The sequence below is a fragment of the Camelus ferus genome, chromosome 25 (assembly GCF_009834535.1).
Source record: "Camelus ferus isolate YT-003-E chromosome 25, BCGSAC_Cfer_1.0, whole genome shotgun sequence".
Lineage (NCBI taxonomy): Eukaryota > Metazoa > Chordata > Mammalia > Artiodactyla > Camelidae > Camelus > Camelus ferus.
Window position 1 is genome coordinate 31427601 of NC_045720.1, and position 22748 is coordinate 31450348.

A 22748-nucleotide genomic window follows, 5' to 3' on the forward strand; every position below is an offset into this window, starting at 1 on the left:
GTGCTCATTCTGCCATGGTACAGAATAAATTTCAGTCAATAACTGTATCTATCCCTGGTACACTTCTGGTAGTACTGTTTATGTAAAATTACTGAGTGAAGAGCAAGAATTTTCCACTGAGATCAAATCATATCCTCCCACTGAGACTAAATCATTTCCAATTTCTAAGCAGAATAAGTGAAGTTAAAAAGCTCATTTTGCCTCAAACTGTGTTCTAGGGGTAAAATAAATAGTTCCTTATGACTCAGGTTTTATTTAAATCTTGACATTAAAGTGTTAATTTTTTCTAGTCTTAAAACAACTACTGTAATAGCACTAAATGTTAATCAGTCTGCAATCTCTGAAAAATATACACACTGGTATTCTTATATCCTACATCTCTCTTTTTTCTAGCCTGGAGAAGAAGTAGTATGTAATTTGGAAAATGAATTCTGTTGGTCATAAAAAGTTATACTGAAAATCCCTGTAACTTTTGTTCTAGATATATGGTTAGTGTTAAAAGTTACAGTAAACATAATGCTAAATGCTGATAATGAAATAATGAAAATGATCATTAGATGGCCAATACTGAGCATGTAACTTATTTTGTTAGGACAAATTTATATTTGTTTATAAATTTTACCATGAAACTTATAATCAAGTTATATAAGTTCATATTGAGTAGTATATGTAAAACCGTTTTGGTTTTATTCACCTAATGGAATACATGGTACAAGACATTATGCTAGGTAAGGTGTCTCTACCCACAAGAAATTTACAGTCTAAGAGGCAAAATTAAAAACATGCCACAAATAAAAGCAATTGGAATAAACAGATGCTGTAAATAATGAGAGACCCACAAAGCACCTTGCAAATTTATAGGTGGGAAAGACCAGAACTTCACATGGGATATAGGATCTGATACAGGTTTTGAAGGATGGGTTAGAATTTCCAAAGAGATGAGGTGAAGGACAGTATAAGCATCACTTATTTATGATATATTTATTACCCACTAAATTCCAAACATATGCAAGGTACTAAGGATACATCTATTAACAAGATGGCTAAACATATTCTCTGCACTTATGGAATTTGCAGGCCAGTGACCTATGTATCCCAAATAATAAGCAAAAATAATACTCTAACTTATATAAAACCAACAAAAACAAAAATAGCAGGAGGCATATTGCAGAATTATGCCTATTTAACGTAGAGGATATTTAAGTGTTGGTTAACCCAACTGTTCAAAGCAAAATTTTGGGCACATTTTAATCACTCACACCTCCATGTTGTCTTTACTGAAGTAAAATATGCCATTCAATAATCTAGATTGAGTACTTTGAAAGAAACTTTGATTAGGCAGTTTAAACACACATGTTTAAAAATGTACCATTTAAAAGGCAAATATATTTAAAAAAAGAAATGTCTACCCATATCTGGAGTTTGACTCCCAGCTCTGCCACAAACTAGCTACATGAACTTGAGGTCACCATTGTGAGCCTGTTACCCCAGTAATAGAACTGACAAAATGGTATCTACTTCATAGCCTTATTCTGATAATTAAATGAGATAAATGTATCTTAAAGCACTTTATAAGATACAAAATGCTACACAAAAGTAGGGTAATGTGATTACTATCTATTTAACTTCCCATGTAATTTTACTACGTACTTAATTGCTTACCTACTTATCTAATCAAATCAAATAAAAAGAACTATTCTATTTAACTAAGGTTTACTTTATACCTACTTTGGGTTTAACCTACTCAAAGAAGAAATAAAATTACACTGTCACATCAGGTTGAATTGTATTTAAGCAAAACTGTGAAAGACTGTCTAGCTAGGTACAATTAACATCTGTTTAAACCATAAATTCTTCCTTTTCCCAAAAACTCAGGCAGATTTTAAGTTTAATATCCAGAGGTCCTGAAATAGTTATTAACTAGAACAGGTTCACTTTCAAATCACACTACCATAAAACAAATGATAGTTTTTTTAAAATAGAAACTTTGTTTGGAAATTAGTTCTCCCATAATTAGGCTAATCATTAACAGAATAAAATGTGTCTTTATAGTCCATGCACTTTAGTCATCTTGCATTTATAATCACTGCTGAATAATTTCCAAAATGGCATAAAATCACTTTGAAAACCAAAGTCCAGGAGTGCCAGTTTCTACCAACAGGCAGATCTCTTTGAGACTGAGAATACACACAGATTAAGGCAGCAACATGTAATCCCTTCATAGCCCCATCATTGATACAGAACTCACGAGTCTGGACTGGTCTTATGCACGATGGGTTCAGGGATATCTTGATTGGAGTTTTTAGGATATTATTCACTGGCATGATTTGGCCCTAAACTTAAGTATGATGATAAATTAAATAATACATTTCATTTTTGCATAACTGCTCCAGTTCCTGGATTCACTAATGATTCGCAGACCGCTACATATTCGCAAATAATAGGATTTTTATAGTTTGATAAAGGTGTCACAAACACGATATTTTTATAATTCTATTGGAATTTCAGTTATATATTGGAATTACCTCTCCTTGCTCCTGTTACTTATATGTGATCTTATAGATAGGAATAAGCAGAAATAGTTTTATATAAATCCTTATTTCAAGAAAAGAATTAGAGCCAAACCCTACGAAAGGGTATGTCTTATAAAAGTGTTAGATCTTTAGGCTCTTTAACAAACGGCAGTGATAGGCCAGCACTTTGTAGAAAGTCAAGAATTAGAAGGTCTGCCTTACATCTTTTTAAAACCCTCAGTGAATCTGAAATTTTCAGATTTTCTACTTACAACCTCTCGCTAACATTTCATCCTTCTGACTAACCCAACACGCAAGCACGCACATTTTAAAGAGGAGAGGAAAAGACGAAGAAGGAGCATGTCTGAATGGGGTCACCCAACTACATAAGGCCTGTCCTAAGATGCGAAAACGCCGCCCAGAAAATCTTTTTCTTTTCTAATTCTCCCGCACAGCGCCTCCTGCCGGTTCTTGAAGGCCGCGGCTCGCCGCGTCAGTGGAGGACGCCGACCCTGACCGCCTCCGGGACTCCGCCGCCCTCCTCCCGCGGGGCAGCCGGGCGCGCTCTGAACACTGATGCGCTCGAGAGACGGGAAAACGCCCAGGGCCGGGAGGAGCAAAGCCCTAAATACCCGTCTGCGCCCCAGTGGCCCCGTCAGGCCTCCGCTCCGTCTAGGGCAGGGGCCTCCCCGTGGCCTGCACTGCGCCCCCCACGTCAGGCCCCCGCCCAAGGCCGCCCCTACAGGAGGACAGACCGCGCCAGACGCCTCACCCGGGAAGCTCGGCGGTCCGTCGGCTCGTGCTGGCCGTCCGCGGCCGGCCCCGCGCTCCTACCCTGCTTGGGTCGCGCGCCGGCCTCCCTTCTGCGCCCACAGCTCCCGACCGCCGCTTGCTCCCTCGTGGTGCGCGAGCCCTCGCTGCCGCGAGCAGTCTCTATTCCTGCCCGAGCCTTAGCTCTTCGACTTTCCCGCCCCCTCATCCCCGGCCCTGCGGGGCGCGTCCGCTTTGACTCCCTCAGTGCGCGTATCAACGCGTAAACGCACAGAAGTAGCTCAAATAAGCGTTAACTGAGGAGAATCGCGAGTGGGCCTGTCTCCTGGGGGGCACGTCCCCTGGTTTAAGCGTTTCTCCCAGATCTGGGCCGGCGCCTGGGTCGCCACAGGAGTTCCCTCCCGGCCCGGCTGTCAGGGCGCAAGAGACGCGGGCACCAGCGCTCCTAGACGCGCGGGGCCTCTCTCGGCTCGCGCCCACCTGGCTTCGGGCCTGCGCGCGGGGAGAAGGGCCGTCGAGGAGGGTGACTGGTTGGTTCAGACCGAGGCCGTCGGGCCCCGCATTCGGCGTGGGCTGGCGAGTGGGAGGCGCGCGCATCTCTGGCCTCAGAGGCCGCGGTGTGAGCGGTGGTCACGGAGCCAGATGGCGCTTGGCGAGGCAGGGAGGTTTCCCGGGAGCGAGTTTGGAGGCCTGAGAGACTTTGCTAATGGAAGAAGGCACAGAAGAGAGGTCTCCTGGACACAAACTGGGCCCCTCCCTCCCCACCTAGCCGCCCCCACCCCGCCCCGCCTATCAAGGCTCTCGGGTTGGTCCTTCCCCGACCCGGCCCTGTTTTCCAACTCGCCCTCACTCCTCTCCCCCTTTCCCTTTCCCCATCTCCCTTTCCTCCCTCTCCCATCCTCCCCCCAAACCCTCTCCCCTCTCCTCCCCTAGTTCTCCCCTCTGAAACCTTCTACTCTGCCACCCTCTCCCTCTTCCCCTGCTTTCCCCACCTGCTCTCTCATCCGTCTCTCACCTGCGTTTCCCACCTCCCCTCCCCCCACACACACACCCGCCTTAGGTCTATTTGGCCCTCACTACCTTATAACCTAATGATTTTTAGTTTATATGTAAATAAACTGTCCCCGGATATGAGGCCATTTTCATCTTTTCCACTACAGCACATAATACAGTTTCTGGTACACCAGGGGCGCTGCATAAATAGTGAAAAACCTCTTAAAAGGAAAGGAAATGGATCTCCTTACGCAGTTTTCCGCCGTTGATAAAGGAGAAGGTCCTCGTTGGCCATCAGTGAAACCGAAGAGTTTTACTTTGGTTATAACACAAGACCATCCGTTCTTTTGATCTCTGACGTGGGCACTGCCCAAGCTCTGGGGACTCACATCAGGGCCGGGGCTGCCTCTCGTCTGTGGCGCTCGGGGCAGTGAGATCCCGGGGGCGCAAGTCCAGGCTCGTAAAAAGCCCCACCCTCGAGCCGGGCACGCCCGCGGGTCCCTCCGCCCCGACGGCAGAAGCCCCCAGACCCCGGCTCCAGCCCCTGCCCGAGTCCCGAAGCTGAGAGCTGGGGCCCAAAGGTGAGGCCAGCCCAGCTCTCCGCAGACTCTTCCTTCTGACCAGTTCCTGGAAGTTGTCTCGCACCGGACACCCGAGAAGGACGCGCTTCCAGGTTCCGCAGACGGTGCTGCTGCCTCTCAACGCGTCATCTCACTCTTTCGAGAAAGACCCGAAGGGAACAGTGACTGTATCCGGCCCCAGGCTCCCGGTAACCTCGAGCCTGGAGCCCCTTGGCAACCTTTCGTGCTCTCCCAGAGGCAAGGTAGAGAGAGCCACCACCGAGCTTTGAGCGTCTACCGCGTGGCTTCTTTTTGCTCCGTTAGTGTGTTTGTATGTAAGTATGTATGTATGCATGTATGTATGTATGTATGTATACATATTATATATTATATATTATTGCATAAACAGAAATGTATTAGCTATGAGCACAAGAGCAAAGTCTTCAAGGAAAAAGAGATTGCCAAGATTGGAATTTGGGGGACTTAGGGCCACAATACTACTCTTGGTCTCAACTGGGTTTGTGTCTTTGTGCCAGTCATTAACTCCCTCTTTCCTTTCATTTCACCATTTACTAGATAAAGTTGTTGGGTAAGGTATATGATTCCTATGCTCTTTTTCCAACTCAGAGACTCTCCTCCATAAGGAGGCTGTTTTAAAAATTCGAGAACCATTTGAATTAGTTGGTTTTCTTTTCTTCTTTTTAACCCTTCTTCTCTCTATTACATTCAGAGGAGATGTGAGAAACAGCTTCAAATTAAAAAGGAGAAAACATTCAGAGAAGTCTGAAAATATGGAGAAAGAAAAAGAAAGTAAAGAGATCAATGAAAGTAATAACAATCATTTTAGAAGTATCCAATTTCTTTAGTGAAAATAAAGGGGAACCTAGCCCCGTGAGGCTCAGCCTCTGGTTCAGGTGTACCAAGGAGCACTGAGGCTCAGGTTTGTACAGGGCAGGGTGTATATTGGCTTGGTAGATCCCAATCATACTATCTCATCTCCCTAGGCTGTCAGATGGAGTACTCTGCATCTTAATTGCTTGTTCCATACTGTATGTCTAAAGGCTGTTGAGTCTTAATGTTCCTAGGGTGAGTGGTAGAACCTGGCCATAAGTAAAACTGAGAAGAAAGAACTGGGTGGGGACGAAAGAAATGAGGTTTAAGGAATCTCCAGCACATGGTGTCTTAATTCAAAGCCCCGCCTTTCTTTAGCTTCTTAGGTGTAGACACCATTTAGCCAAGGGTTGAAAACTCCTTCTGAAGTCACTCCTTCATAAACCAACAGCCTGCATCTGTTATGAGCTCGGCACAAGGGGTTAAGTGCTGGCGACCCTATATTGATAAAACTTTGGGGTCCAATTTACAAACTAGTGAAAGAGATGAGTGGTATGAAAAATGCTGTTACATAGCAATGCATGGGTGTCGCGGGGGCATTAAGAAGAAACACCATTGTCAAGATCAAGGAAAAGCTCTCCAGAGAAGTGTCTCTTAAGCTGAGCTTTAAGGAAAGAGTTGAAAGGGGGCAGTTTGGCAAGGGGGTGTTGGTGGGGGAGAGGGGCATAGGTGGGCATCCAGAGAACATGCCTGAAGGCCCAAGGCTAGAAATAGCTTCATTTAGAGAAGTTCAAGTAATTCTTTAAAGCAGATATAAATGGTAAAGATGAAAAATGAAGGAATAGTGGGAAATACAGCTAAAGAAGCAGGAAGAGGCTATATCTTAAAGGGTTTTGTGTATTGAATTTGCACTTTGTCCTGAAAGCTATGAGAAGCTCTTGAAAGATTTTAAGTGGGAAATAAATGATACCATTTGCTTTTTAGAAGGATTATTTTGTCGGGAATATTGAGGACACGTAGGAGGTTGGGTAGATTGTAGAAAAACCAGTTAGGAGACTATTGCAGCAATGCCTGATGGAAGTGATGAGAGTCTGAATTCAGGCAGTGATTGTGGCTGTAGAAATGAAATTGAGGGAGGACAGGGAGGGAGGGACTGATACAAGAGATAATCAAAAGGGTCTTGAGAGAACCTGATGACTAATTGAGGGATGAGTGAGAATGAGGAGTAGAGAAAGATTTCCAGGCTTGTAGGTTAGATATCTGGAGATTTGATGACACCACACTGAGAGAGAAACCAGGATTGAAACTGAAAGATGATGTGTTCAGCTTGGGACATGTTGAATTTGATATGTCTATGAGACATCTAAGTGGAGATATCAGATGAATGGATATCTGGGTCTGGAATCCTGCAGTGATCTGGGCTGAAGGTAAAGACTTCAAAGTCACCAGCATAAAAATAGTAGCTGAAGCCCTGGGTTTGTTGAAGTCGCTCAAGGAGAGTACTTAGTTAAAGAAATTAATTTAGGGAACACCAATTTAGCCGACTGTCAGAGGAAGAGGAAGCCTTGAATGGTATTAAGAAGGAATGTCCAAACGTCAGAAGGAAAACATAACAATAAGCACCATTTGGGGAATACCTGTTATCTTCTAGGCAATGGCCTGGGATCTTTATGCATATTATTTCACTGAATTCTTATGGCAGTCCTAGAAGGTAGATGTTTTCGAACAAAAAAACTTAAGTTCTAAAAAGTTAAATAATTTGACCAGCGTATGTTCAGCCTCTGGAGTCAGATGAAACTTAGACTGAAACCCCACCTCCTGGGATGTTTGCAAATGTGTAAATGCTCTGAGTCTCGATTTCCTCATTCACAAAATAGGACACAAACAGAACCTACCTCTGAGGATTGTTGTGAAGACTAGACAAAATAGTGTATGTAAAAAAGCCTGGCATGGAGTAGGTACTTGATACTAGATAGTTACTATCCTTATTAATAACCATAACCCCATATAACTATGTTAACACATTACTGTCTCTTCTTTAGCTCCTTAGCCCAAAAATGGACTCCAAATTCTTACCTAAGGTCCTTAGTGTACAACTGAGACCTGAGCCAGGCTAAACTATTATAAGGCTTTACTAAAGATTTGGGCATAGCTAGACGGGAAAGAACACAGAGAGCAACATAAAGCTTGATAATCTGAAAGCGTATCACTTCGTGTCAGGATCCCCTAACAGGGCTACTGCCTTCCTGCCCAGGTTGAAGAAGAAGAGACGCCATCTTTCCATACCACCAGGGAGCGTCACCAAATAGTCAGTGTACCTAAAAGTCCAGAAAGAATGTGATCCCACAGGAAGTCAGGAGCTCTCACTTAAGTCCAAGACCCACCTTCCAAGATATTGATACCTGTCTGAGGAACCCCCACCCCCACCCCAGATGACTGATACAGGGATGCCCAATTTCTTCAGAGAGGATCACATCTGTCTCTAGGAGTATGCCTTACACCATGGCCTCAACAGTAGAGACTTATTAGAACATGACAAAATAAGCCCAATGTTCATATTTCATACCCCTTCTTCTACTCAAATGTCACTCTGAAAAGTGAGTTTGAATAAAGCCAGAAACTGACTATAATCCAAGTATAACAACAAGACATATAAGCCAGAGGGACCAACCAGATTGAAAGTCAGAAAAAGATTTTTTCACTATAATTGAGAAAGAACCATATATATAAGTTTTCAGAAATAGAAGATGTAAGTAGATATAGAAATGAATACATTATTGGTTAGTGTTCACTCATGTGTTTTTAATCCTGTAATATGATTAGATATTTCAAAGTATAGAGACTTTTGATCATGGTTTTAGTACAATTCATAATGGCAGTTCTTTTATTTGTTTCTTCACACTTGTTTCAAGGAATGTAGAGACATATTCTGCCCTACGGCTCCAGTTGATTTACCTCTAAGGTAGGGATTCTATGCAGATTTTTTTGAGGGCTAGGCACAGAGCCTCAGTAAGCAAGAGATTCCAAGTTGTGGCCCAATTTGCCCATCTCTGTGAACCATTTTTATGGCAATAGTTACCGGTGAAACATAGAAAAGCCGAAATGTGTTTCATTCACAGTGGATGTTTTTCATCTGAAATTATCCTCTTCAGGTTAAGAATTTTAACAGCATCTATCAGGTTGGAACAGGTCTCCCCCCAACAAAAAAAGAAGAGAGTTGTTGTCAGTGCAGTATGGGAAACGCTGGGTTATACTTTGTTACTCAGGGCTTCTTAGTGACATTAACTGTTAATGTGCATTGTGACTTTCCGATGTACTTGACTACAAAATTCTTTTTGTCCCACAGAGTCTAAAGAGATGCTTATGTCATGGATTGTGCTTTAAAAGAAACTATTATTTGCCATTACTATTTGATTACTGGAATAGCATACTTCCCTTTAAATGCCCCCTCTTCAATGAAATCACATTCACCTCCTCCAGTGAGTATCCCTTATCCCCCCCCTTCCTCCCTCACTAACTGGGGAATCTTCTGCATGTTGCCATAGACACCGACATAGACTTGGATCATAATATTTATTTATTCATGCTTTTTCTTTTCTGTATTTGTCTCTCATACTAGATTAATACAGTGCCTGACACACAGAAATACTTAAATATTTGTTGAATGGCTATCAAGTGAATGAGAAATATTGGGAAAAAAATATAAATTCAATCAGAGTAATTTCTTGGTTGCAGATATGTCTTAGGGATCTTCGTAGGACATCAGGTTGTAGAAAAATAAAAAAAGACCCCCCCACACACACCATTGACACACCCACTAGGCAAACACCTATTCCATATTCTTTTGTCCAGGCAAACTTAATCATTACCAAGAGCTCTTGTGAGTGGAACCATAGCTGTATAATTCCATTGGATTGTTTCCATAAGGTTTTAGCTCAAGAGAGAAAACATGACTAGGGGAAAGGAATCCTTAATCACATCTTAAAAATATGATCAAAAGCAACATTTAAGAAAAGTGTTTCCAGGGAAGAGCTGAGGATGACACCCAGTTTATAATAATTCATTTTCCCAAACCTCAGAGCATGGGATCAAATCTGATATACATTATCTCAGGCTTGGTACCAGAGTGACTCATTTTTTCTTACTATTTTTGAAGTTATTATTTGGATGGATTAATACATGAAGAAGAGACAAACCTGGGCCAGCCAGGTGTAGACTCTGAGTCCTGCTGCCTGATCTGTAATAATTACTCTTTGTGTGTGTGTGTGTGTGTTTAAATGAAGAAGCTGTGGCCTTTAGCAGCTTGAGACATTATCAAGCAATTCGGGCCCTTTTAAATCAAGATAGGAATATAGCAAGTTAGAACTTGCAAGAGGAGGACAATGGAATCTCCTCATTAAATATGTAGGAGGTGCAAACAGATTAGCTGTCAGGCAAGTCAGTGTGATACAAGTACTCTTGACGAACTGTGTGCTCAGTGCTAGGATCATTCAGTTAATCTGGGCCAGGGATTTAAATGATTCATACCCAGTAAGGCTTCAGCTCTAACCAGTTAATCTTCCTTCCTACCATACCACCAGAGGAGGAAATAAAACAACCAAGCTTCTAATTCCTTCTCCCTCCTCCCATTAGAAGGTACTTGTTGACAGATCTTCCAGGGAGACTGAAAATTTGCTAAATTCATTGACATATTTGGATGACAGAGATGAAAACTTCCTAGTCCAGAAGCTACGTAAAGAAGAATAAGCAACGTATTTTTTCTGAGGACCTGATGGTGTGGTGACACCATTCCCTAACAATTCTAAACTTTTTACAAAGTGCAACTCAAATATCGCATCTGTTTATATTAGAGGAATTCTCCTCCCTCTCCCCTAAGTTTACAGCTTAGAGAAAGTAGAGGACAGACTGAGACCAATCTTTGGAAGGTGCAAGGAGGTAGATTTTTGACTTGAGCATAAGACTTCTCTAACATTCAGAATTATCTAACAATGAACCCTGTGGCTTTGAAAAATTGTGCGTGCTCTTCCCATTAGTAATACTACGTGAGGAATGGACAGAGACATTTCTAAAGTTCCTTCCAATCCAAAGACATTTCTATTTTTGAAGCATAATGAAGACCATAGCTTTGAAAATATGTTAGCTGTCCTGACTAGCAAATTGGTGCCCTTAACTTCTGGCCCTTAACTTCTTTGATAAGAAATGTTTCTTTCTTCATTGGTACTGAGAACCTAAGAGAGAGCTGGGGTTGGAAAACAAAACACCTACAGAGCAACTAAAACATCTTGAACTGCATATTCACTTTTGCATATTTTAGTTTAAAAATTTAAAAAGTAGCTTTCTGTTTTCAAAAGGAGGAATCATGTTGGAATAAGTCCCTTTTAGTCACTGTAATGAGAAGAAAGCTAATTGAGAATCATATTACTCTGCACAACCAATTTTCAACTGATGTTTAATAACTATCTTCTAAGAAAGGCCTGAAAAATGAATTCTTTTTTTCTGTTTTTTGCATATATATTCTTATTGAAGTATAGTCAGTTTACAATGTTGTGTCAATTTCTGGTGTACAGCATAATGCTTCAGTCATACATGAACATACATATATTCATTTTCATATTCTTTTTCATTATAGATATTGAATATAGTTCCCTGTGCTATACAATATAAACTTGTTGTTTTTCTATTTTATGTATATTAGTTAGTATCTGCAGATCTCGAACTCTCAGTTTATTCCTTCCCACTCCTGTCCCCACTGGTAACCATAAGTTTGTTTTCTATGTCTGTGAGTTTGTTTCTGTTTTGTAAATAAGTTTATCTTTTTTTTTAGATTCCACATATGAGTGATATCATATGATATTTTTCTTCCTCTTTCTGGTTACTTCACTTAGAATGACAATCTCCAGGTCCATCCATTGTTGCTGCAAATGGCATTATTTTATTCTTTTTTATGGCTGAATAGTATTCCATTGTATAAATATACCACAGCTTCTTTATCCAGTCATCTGTCAATGGACATTTAGGTTGTTTCCGTGTCTTGGATATTGTAAATAGTGCTGCTATGAACATTGGTGTTCATGTATTTTTTTGAATTAGGGTTCCCTCTGGATATATGATATGCCCAGGAGTGGGATTGCTGGATCCTATGGTAAATCTATTTTTAGTGTCTGAAAAATGAATTCTTACTCTAATGTTTTCCAACCCTGTTTCTTGTGTAACAGCATATATTATTTCTAATATCAAAGAATAAATTTTTTATATAACTTTAAATTGGCCTCTGACTATTTAGGCATAGGTTAAATTCTTCTAGTGTCTAAATCATATACTAATATATATTATTTGACTCTATTAATTGTACTTCAACTGTTTTGTTTTTTACCATTTATTGGACACTTACTATATGCCAACAATTGTGCTAGAAGCTTTCACATACCTTGTATTTTGATAAATAGTTCTAGGACAGTAAATTAGCAGAGGAGTTTAAATTATTAGTTTATAGGAAGGCTTCAGAGACTTTGTAAAGCTAAACAGTGCATGTAATAGTAAGTAAACTATGATAAATATCCAGGGTCCATATGGCAATTTATATCTTTCAAAACACTTTCATGTGAACTCCTTTACTTTATTGGGTTTTTTCTTTGCCTCACTGTTTCTCTGTTTCACTGTTTAAATACTAGCTTTATTGAGATATAATTCATATACTATAACCTTTACTGATTCTTAACCTTATTTAAACAGTAAGAAATAAACTTGATGCCAAAGAACAGAAAAAGCTTTAATTTTAAAACAATTAAGCAACTCTTCAAGAGTCCATGTTTCACTAATATTTAATGTTAAGTATGTTTTTAAGACAGATTAAAAAGAAGAAAATATTTTGAGGCAAAGTTAGAAAGACAAAGTTTGAGGAGAGAATAAAAGCATTTGAAAAAATTTAAGAAAAGAAAGGTTGATGATATACAGCATATATATCCAGAGAGTGCAAGGCAGGGAGGGGATTATGAAGCCAGGAAACTAAGTTTGGTTTGTTGAATATCAAGAGGACTGATCAGGGCTTTTGAGAGAGGATGGGAAAGATTAAGAGACTAGCCAAGTTAATTTGGAAATAAGCCAGCTTCACATATAATAAGCTAAAGAACTATCTGAGAGGATCGGTAATTCAAGAAGGTGACCAAAGAAGCCTTGCTGCACAAGGAACAAAGATCAATCAAAATAGACTGATATATGAAGTTTAACCCAAGGGAGAAAAATAACATATACATTTTTGCAATACAAAACAGAGACAAGTGGCAGATAGCCTGTGAATCAAAGTTTCATGCTATGTTTCTGCACTCTGTGTATTCAGTCCAGCCTAAAAATAGATGATTCACCAGGAAAACCACATTGAAAAAATGTTGTTAGTTCAATGTATCCTAAATAATCACTTTTTAAAGCTAAATGTAATTATAGGATCCAGTTAAAACAATGCTTTTTAAAAATCACATGCAGAGAAGGAATAATGTCTTGTATTTGAACTTAAAATATGGCCTCTTAAATTTTACCAATTGTTCCAAACATAAATGTAACTAGAATTAATGTAATGATGATCAGATTATTTTGTATTCATTTCAAATGTTCCAAAACTTAAAAATAGCCAGTAGATTTTTCACATCAGAATTTGTTGTACTTAGTGCTGTTTATGAAATGAAATTGCTGTTTTTACTCAAAGTGGATTTGAGTCACATTATAAATTAATTCATGCCACTTTACTCTAAAGCATAATTAATTAATTAACCAAATAAATATTATTGTTCTTACTAATGTAATGGGGAACATTTCAAGATCCTTTGTTTTTTATCCCTTTGTACTACCAATATAACGTATTTTCACTTTTCAACCAAATTACACTTTTTATGTTATTTATTCCAAATAATCAGTCAGGTTACTTTTGTTAAACCTGGCTGGATCGGAGTATATACGTTGGTAAATATAGTCATAATCGAGATTTCAAAAATTACCAAAATCCTGGTCATTTATTAATTTAAAAATTAGTTTACCCTTTTAACATTTTAAAAGTTATATACATTAATGTACATTATGTACTCTTAGTAAAAAGAGAAACTTTTTAAACTTTGCACATTCAGATACTTTGACAATTTTAAGATACCTAAATATGTAAGAAAATAAACCAACATTTTAAAACATTTTTGAATCACAGATGTCGCTGAAAATCTGACGAAAGCTACAGCTTCCTTTTCGCAGGAAAAAAAAAGTATGTATGTGTATTTGCACACGAAATTTTGCTTACAATTTCACAGTTTATGGACTCTCTGAGGTCTGCCTGTGGACCCACTAGAAGTCCATGAACTCTGGGTTAAGAACCTCGGCAATAAACCCACACTTTGCTTTGACAAGATGGAAAACTTACCATTAGAAAGTATGATTGTTTAAGCTTTCATTCTTTAAGGGCATGTATCTGAAAGGAATGATTTTTTTTTTTAATCTCCCTAAAAAACTTTGGCTCAGTTATCCCTCCTGTTTAGCCTTAAAATGAGGACCAATTTCCTTTGGGTCAAACCCCAAACTCTTAGTGTCTTGACTTTCTAAATGCTTGACAACTATAGACACTTTAATGAAATCCAAATGGGTGAAATTCAACACTTCATTCTGATGTTCTTTACAGATGTTCTTAATAAGGACACTGAAGAAGTCCTTAGAAGCCTAGCTTCACACATCAGCCAAGGGAAGAAAGAATTCATTGGAAAATTAAGATAATAAGTAATTCTGGAGTGTTCCTGTACCAGTCAATATTGAGCACTTACAACACAAACCTATAATCAGCTTTGTAGGGAAGTATGTAGTGACAGGGGTAAAGTCTGCTGATAGCCTCTTGGGAAGCAACAGTGTAAGACCATACTACCTTCTGATGTAGAATATTTAAATTCTGCTCAGAATAATTTTCTGCATAAAGACTTAACTTCTATAAGGGACAGGTTTGTTTTTTTTTTAATGAATACAGAAAGAAGAAGCTGAAACAATCACCTTTGGCTATCATAACATTAAAATAATTATTTTAATAATAGAAATGAAGATAACTACCTTAATAGAAATTTTATAAATGCTGGAATTTTGTAAGTGGAATGGATGTCTTAACACCATGTAGGGTAGATTAGGGCACCATAATCATTCTGTTCTTCCGCTCCCTCTACTTGCCAACAGTGAATGAAAGCTCACCTGAAATCTGTCTTCGAAGCTCTGAATAGAATAGTTGCCGTCTGGGGAATTATTTTCCTGAACACTCATTGAACCTATCTGGAGAGAAGGATTTGCACATTTCGAGGGACACAAAAGCTTACATGAAACATTTTTATCAATAAATTTGCAACTTTGAAGATGAAAAAAAAGCTCAAATTTTTGAGCTGACAAAAATATTAGCATGGTGGGCCTTCTTCTTAAAATTTTCAAGAGTAGTGTTGGCTTTACAGGAATGTGTGGAAGTGAGGCACATTAACCTGAAAGGAAATATCAGAAAGAAATTCACTCAAGATTTTGCACTAGATTAGTCAGAGTTACGAATTCTGATCCAGAAGCTGTCGCTCATTTCCCACGGAGCTTAAGGCAGTTAATTTCACCCCCCTACTACTCCACTATTCATCTCTTTCTTCACTGGTGACATGAAAATAATGCTGATCTGCCTAAAAAGAAAGTTGTGTAAATTTAATGTCACGTTCAAAATATTCCAATAATTTTAAGGCTTATTTAGCTAAGGTTGGTAAATTTGTGATAAATTAGAAGAGGCTACAAAACAGCTGAGGCATTGTCAATGAATTTATGCCCAACACCACCAATAATTAGAGTAATATTAAGTTAGTAAGTGACCAGGGGAAAAGAGAAGTATGTGGGAAGGCAAAGAGGGAAGGCAAGTTCCTAGAACTGGTTTGCACCGCGGGAAAATCACTTAATTTTCTTCGCCTCATTTGCTTCATCCTCAAGTGACATAAAATCCTCTGTGTGGTCCTTATTAATATCTGTTTTTGTATATTTATGTGCTTATTTTTTAATTTGGGCTCTTTCCAGTAGAATGTACACTCAAAGGGTGTATAGAACGTGTCTTTCTGGTATACCAGTGTATCTCTGTATCTCCTCAGTAAATATCCAATATTAGATGGTTCCTAAGTCCCTTTCAGCTCTAAAATCAGATATTTAAAAAAAATTATTATAAACATTTTCAAGCATAAAAAAAGTATAGAGACTAATACAGTAAACACCCCTACATGCATCACTCAGTTTTGTCAAGTCTTAATTTCTATATTTGCTTCAGATTTTAAGAAATAAGTAGAATTGGAGGGAGGAGGGTATAGCTCAGTGGTAGAGCGAATGCTTAGCATGCATCAGGTCCTGGGTTCAATCCCCAGTACTTCCTCTAAGAATAAATAAATAATAAATACAACTAATTACCTCCCCCTACCAAAAAAAAAAAAAAAAAAAGGCTCAGTTAAAAAAAAAGCAGAATTGGAGTCTCCCCTCACTGTGTGCCACTTCCCAATTTCTTTCTTCTTTCTCCCCAAATGTAACTGCTATCCAAAATTTGGTGTTTATTATTTCCAAGAACATTCTATACTTTCACTATATTTATAGAAACTACATATCATGTCTCCAAACTTTACATGAATGGCATGTACTTGTCATTCTGCAACTTGCTTTTTTTTTCATACAACATTATGTGCTTGAGATTAATCCATGCTGATACATGTAAGGCTAACCCATTTTAACTACTGTTCCATTATGTGAATATTCATGATTTATTTATCCATTTTCCTGTTAGTGGGTATTTATGCTCTTTTGAGTTTTTCTATTATAGACAAAGTTTCAAACAACATTCTCCCCCATATCTCTTTCTGCACATGTGCTTAAGTTTCTCTCCTAGAATTTCTGAGGTAAAGGGATATATATCTTCAACTTCACTAGTTTAGGCCACAACATCTGATTCACTTGCGTATATTTTTATGGAGATAGTTTGTCAGGTTATTTCCTTTTTTCCTTTTCCTTTTTCTTTTTGCCTGGGTAGGAAATAAAGTGTTAATCAACTTAATGAGAGCATCATTTTTCTATTTCTAACCTTCTCTCTCTCTAAGCAGACAGAAATGGGACAGAAACCTTATAGAAGTCAAGAAAATTAACATAAAATAAGGAAATTCAGATGTACGTGGCTCAGAGTCACATAAAAACATGGCCATGTCCTGTCATCACATAGTGATATTCACAACACAGCACTGTCAATATGTGATGTTGCACAAGCACCATGCCACATGGTAAACAGTGCAGAGGCCTGTGAGTAAGTCCCTCTGGGAGCTTATGACTGTGACCCAGTTCACAAGTGAAATAACTTTTGGGGTGAAGAAGCACTGACTTTTCAGACCATAGCAAAACAATGGGGAATGTGAAGTTCTGAACCATAATACTAGTTGAATTACTGTTTTAATGCTCTCCTTAAATAGGCAAAATATCTTAGTTTAACTGGATGTTCCAAATTCGGGATTTTGGGCAATTCACTTTCCCTTGAATTTCAGATGATCTATTTGAAAGGTAGGATATGGAAAAAGTTTTTCAGTCTGTCTTTTTGGTTAAACAGCTACTCTATTTTAACAGATATTTTCTCACTCAATAAATATTAAAACAAAGAATATGAGGGCACTTGTATTATCTACCTAATGTAGTTTCTTTTTCATAGATTAATTTTTTTTTTTTTTTTAGATAAAAGATGTAGGGCTTGGACAGTAGAGGTTCACTGGGAAGTTTACCTTGGTAAAAAGACAGGAGCTATTACATTCTATCTTGTCAATGATCCGTGAATAATGGGTCACTGGGGGATTTAAGAACTGTATCTTTCAGTTCTTGCCAGGGAGGTATATCAGTGTGCACTGATGTGAACCATAATGTGACACACCTTGAAGAATCTTCAAAACCCTCAGGCACTCTCTCAGCTGCTGTCATAAAGATATGGGACTAAAGGTTGTCAGTTAAAGATGGAATTTTGTAATACTGTAAATAATTTCAATAACAATGATTTTTCCTATTTCTCCATATTAAATTCTAATGAAAGAATTAATCCTCAGGTTTAAAAGCCCTTAGAGTTTTTTTTTCCCATTACCTTAGAAGAGTATCTGTGCTGATGTAGAAAAATAGACCCCACATGTAATGTTTTATTGTCAAATGGGGAAAAAAGCAAATTGCAAAATAATATTATAGTATGAACATATTTTTATGTGCGTGCTTTAAAATATATGCTTAAATTTGCATATCCACAGCAAAATGTCTAGAAATATATACCAAATATACTAATAGTGGCCATCTTTGGGAAATGAATTTAAGAGGGTCATTAGTAGGGGAGGGAGAAATGAGAGACTTTAACTTCAGTCAAATAATTTAAAAATTAATTGAATTTTTTTTACAATAAGCATGCTCATATTTATCATCTAAAAATAATAAATATATTTATTTTTCAATTTAAAAGCATTACTTTCAATAAACAGTCTTCTGAAGAGTCACTAAAAGTTCAACAGCTTTAGGGAAACAGATGATATAGCATTTTCAAGTAGAGCTTAATTTGTAAACCCACAATTATTTTTATTGAGTTAATAAAATTTTTTATGAGAGACAAATGATATGATTTCTTGGTATTCCCTAGTTTTTGTGAAGCTAGAAAAGATCTTATTATGTGGAGCAAATTCTCATTTTAAAAGTGAGAAACTAAGTCTCAGAGAAGTTAAATGTCTTGTAGATAAACCATTCTAGAGCTTAAAAAAGAATTAAATTCTTCTTCTGACTTCATGTCCATGGCTCTTTCCATCACAAAATGGCCTCCAGCTTTGAAATTTTAGTATAATGATAATATAAGTAATTCAAAAAATAATTTCATTTAACTCTGATCTTAAAACCAGCATACACCCACACCTCAATACCTAAAACATTACTCATAGCAAATTAATGTTCCTGAGACAGAAGCCAAAGTAACAGGTCATTTGGTGACAATATTTCAACACAGAATGAAATGAGAATTAGTTTTACTTCTCTGTGATTTTCTCATCTTAATCAATGATCACATTCTCTTTCTTCTCTTGCCTCTTTAAATTAGTGAGTGGAGAAGAAATAAAACATCAAAGATACCTATTAATGTGAAAAGGAAAAATCAAATTTGGGGACAGCAGCAGTAGAAAAGAAAAGTAGATGGAGAGACCATAGAAGAGCCGTAAGAACCAAGGCAGGCAGAAATTTGACAACTTCAAGGACAGTGAGTGGGGAAAAAAAGTGGGCTGAGATTTGTTTTACATTTATTATGGTAGGCACCTACTAAATGGCTGATGGATAAGATGAAGGGGATGATGATGTCAAAGGTTAAGGCAGAAATTCTCAGTCTGTAATACACATTAGAACTACCTGAAGTGTTTGTTTAAAATACAGAGTCCTGAGTCTGTATCACTGGGAATTCCAACTCACGCACTTAGGGAGGGCCCCAAAATAAGTACCCTGGATAATTCTAATGATCACACCTGGAGGAACCCTGAGCTACAATTATTAAAGCTCTTGAAAGGGAGAAAAATAAGAACCAGGATACAGAAACCTAGAGAGGGGAAAAGAGAGAAAAGGAGATCTGAATAGAAATCAAGGAAGAAAGAAAAAGAATCTAAAAGCAAAGATGTAACTAAATGAAAGGAATGGTTTAGAAGAAGCATGAGGGTGGGTGTGAAGAGAGACAAGCAAAGACTGCTCAGAAGCAATAAAGCAAAATGAAACATAAAAATATTGAGGAAATTAAGATTTTTCTTGGATTTTAAAAATAACATTTATTACCTTTTTCCTTTATAGTAGTAACACTTGCTCATTGTGGAAGAGTTGAAAAATCAGAAAATGAGAATGAAAATGGACCCTTAGTTTGTTACCTGTGAATAGCTGATGTTAACATTTTGGAATATCTTCTGCTGGTCTTTGTTTCTGTTTAGTTTCTTGAAGGTTTTGTTATATAGTTTACTCTACTATCTGAAAATAGAGCATTCATAGAAGTGAAACACTTCCTAAGCAAAGAAGCAATTACCTTAGGACACATCTTGCTAATGGATGCATAAAATAGATTGGGATAAAGCACAGACGCTTGCAGACACGGTTCAAAGCTATAGCAGCTTGATGCAGAGGTGCTGAACCCAGTTTCCAGAGGAGCTTGGTGGTGCCACTCTCACTGCTCTGGGTGTGACACTGGCTCTCTAGCAGCTCCTGCAAAACAAATACTAAACGCTATTTTGGCCTTTTTTTCATAAAAGTGAAAATCCTCTTTGGATTTCCTTCCAGTTAGTGAAAACAGGTAGATCTTTCATAAAAGCGAAGTGGAGTAAAGAGAACTTTCAAAAAGCAGAGGATACCTGTATGTGCCATTAAATACCTGCTTTTATAACATAAGAATCTCCCTACCTGAGGTTATTGATGGAAACTTCATTTTTAACATCTGCTTCATATTCACAATAGTTCTCCTTTCTTCCTTGCTAACAGAATTTAGGTTTTTCAGACAGCCAAGAACTTCAGGGAAGGCTGTCTCCTCTTCAGTGCATAGAAGGTGAATTTTATTTAGTCTAAGTGAATCACAGTATAATTCTATTCTCCTTGTTAGTGACTGGCTGAGAAAGGGAGCAGGTGACCTAATTCTGGCCAATAAGAGATGAGGGCAGGTCTACAAGTTGGATTTATGGGAGAAGTTCTTAGCTCTTAAAAAGTGCTAACAAGGAAGAAGTAACCCCCTTTTCTGCCTATGGAATGTGTGTAAGAAGGAAACACTGGAGGTTGGAGCTGTTGCAGCCATCTTGTGGCCATGAAGGGAGCCGGTCTACACACTGCAGATGGAAGAAGAGGAAAATAGGAAGAATTCGCTCTGGATAATCCTAATTAATTACAAATCCCTGGACCCTAACTTGAAATTTCTTGTTATGTCAGATAATAAATCCCCTATTGTTTAAGCCCCTTTAATTCAAGTTTTCTGTTTCTAGCAGTAGAAAGCATCCTAACAGAGCATTATAATTTCCTAACAATTTTCCTCTTGTAGGCTACTTATGTTACAGTTTTCACTGTCAGTTTTTGCCTTGGATAGGATCAAGAAAAAAAGTTATATGGCTTAGATAATAATGTAATTTATGTTGAGGGGGTGGGAAATGCAATAAAGAAAAGAAACAGGAATGAACTTGAAATATCTCAGGTCATCAAAGCTGAATCATTCTGAATCTCCACTCCCTTTATTGCTCACTGCTGTCAGCCGAGGCAGTTATCAGGGGCAAGTTACATTTCAGAAGGAAAAGTTGGGAAACACAGTCTCAACATAACACACAAATAATCCTCTAAAATACAAAAAGCTGTTTCTGTTTCCAGTGTCACATGGTTTCATCAACCTTTTCTCTTTATTATGGTAAAATTACTTTGGTCATAAGAAAGGCAGTCTGTTATGCCATGGTAATTCTCTTCTTATATTAAATTGTGCTGTAGATTCTACACTGTGTTTAATCTAAATGCATCTAGTCTATCACACTGACAGTATCCAAGAACCGATGTTTCCCAAGGACCTTCCAGGGGTTGACCGCCGCTCCAGAATCCAAACTGGGACAAGGTTCCCTGATTGAACATGATTTAAATGAAGAAGTTCAAATGCCTGTGCGAACATCTGACAACTGAACGGTGGAAGAAACCCCCAGTAACTGCCTCTGATTTCATCACTAGCAGTGGTTAAGCCCATTTGCCACTTGAGATTTTAGATTTGTTTACTTGTTAAATACTTAGTTGTCTTAGAGTCAAATTTTGGAAAGGTTCCTCATGTAACAGAACCTATGCGTATGCAAAATAACAATTTTAATCACTACATTTATCAGGTACTAGCACTACAGTGACCTGCATTTCAATATTAGCATCAATAAGTGCCCTTAAAACACATTTATAAGTTTATAATTATTGACTACAATGTAATTCATTTTTAGAAATTATTTTTGAAATCCCACAAATAGATTCCAAAATGAGATTAAAGCCACAGCTAAATACTTAACTGTTGTTCATGAAGTTCTTCAGCACTGTGGTTATGACTTGTAACATTTTCCACTCCTGGTCTCTGGCCAGGAGTATTGATTCATGAGTTGACTATGGTAGAGGGTGTAAGGAAGAAAAACACAGGCTAATCTAAAACTCAAATAATTACTCTTCTCTAAACCAAAAAAACAAAAACAAAAACAAAAAAAACTCCAGCAAATCAATTTCATAAGCTACAAGATATTTTCCCTGTGATGCTTCATAACTGTGCCTCATGTAAGATTCATTTCCTGCATGCTTGGACATCTAAAGAAAAAGAAAACAAAACTTAGAATTTGGAGAGGAACCCACTGTTCAAAAGTTCACCTGAGATCATGAAGAATCTGGAAAGAATCTACTCTGAATCTAGATCCTTTCTGAACTTAAACGGATGCTCGATTTAAGAGTCCAGATTGAGGGAAAATGTTAAATTAAGCCCTATTAAAACATTTTAAATTATCTAGGTAGTCAAGATTCAAAAAAAGGTGCCAGTAGATATAGAAAGGCAGAAACTGATTATGAAAATCATTGGAAACTAGCACAGGACTTGGCACGTGAAAAGCACATTATAAACATTTGGTAAATTAGTAACTACATAAGTAAATCATAAATAAGTTTACCTAAACTTTTGTACTAGTGTGTATCTGGGTAGGGGAACTGCTTTCTCCACCTTCTCTGTTTTTCCTCATTCACTTCTGATTCCCATTTTTTTCAGTGAAAACAAATGGAGAGGAAGAGGATTCTGGTCACACCTATCTGTATATCCCCGTGACAGGGACTTCAAGGTTATGCCTGAACTTGATATCGAGCAAGGGTCACTCTTTGATAATTCGACTGAACCCTGTGCTATAGAACTGTGCTGCTGGTAGTCAGTTGGGGTGGGTGGGGCAGCGAGACTGACTGCATGGAAAAAGCCTGCAGGATTAGGGGAGCTCTAGGGACAGTCAATGTGTAACTCTGCCCTAATGTCTTCAAATCTTCTGTGCCAAGGTGGCCAGGATCCTGAGGGAGTAGGGGT

The 22748-nt window shown here is 38.2% G+C and overlaps 1 protein-coding gene across 1 annotated transcript; it reads right to left on the reverse strand.

Moving 5' to 3' along the window:
* Positions 1 to 3700: 3700 nt before the first annotated feature.
* LOC116659844 lies at positions 3701 to 14941 on the reverse strand. Its single transcript, XM_032467887.1, has 3 exons — positions 14873 to 14941; positions 4529 to 4972; positions 3701 to 3987 (listed from the first exon to the last, which is right to left on the reverse strand). The coding sequence occupies exons 1-3, from the start codon at positions 14939 to 14941 to the stop codon at positions 3730 to 3732; spliced, it is 771 nt and encodes a 256-aa protein (XP_032323778.1). The 3' UTR covers positions 3701 to 3729.
* Positions 14942 to 22748: the final 7807 nt, after the last annotated feature.

Coding starts and splice junctions, on each gene's coding strand:
- LOC116659844 (XM_032467887.1), bottom strand. CDS start 14,941: ATGAGTGTTCAGGAAAATAATTCCCCAGACGGCAACTATTCTATTCAG. Junction 4,973..14,872: donor GCTTCGAAGACAGATTTCAG/GTGAGCTTTCAT, acceptor ACGCGTTGAGAG/GCAGCAGCACCGTCTGCGGA. Junction 3,988..4,528: donor TATCAACGGCGGAAAACTGC/GTAAGGAGATCC, acceptor TTCTTCCATTAG/CAAAGTCTCTCAGGCCTCCA.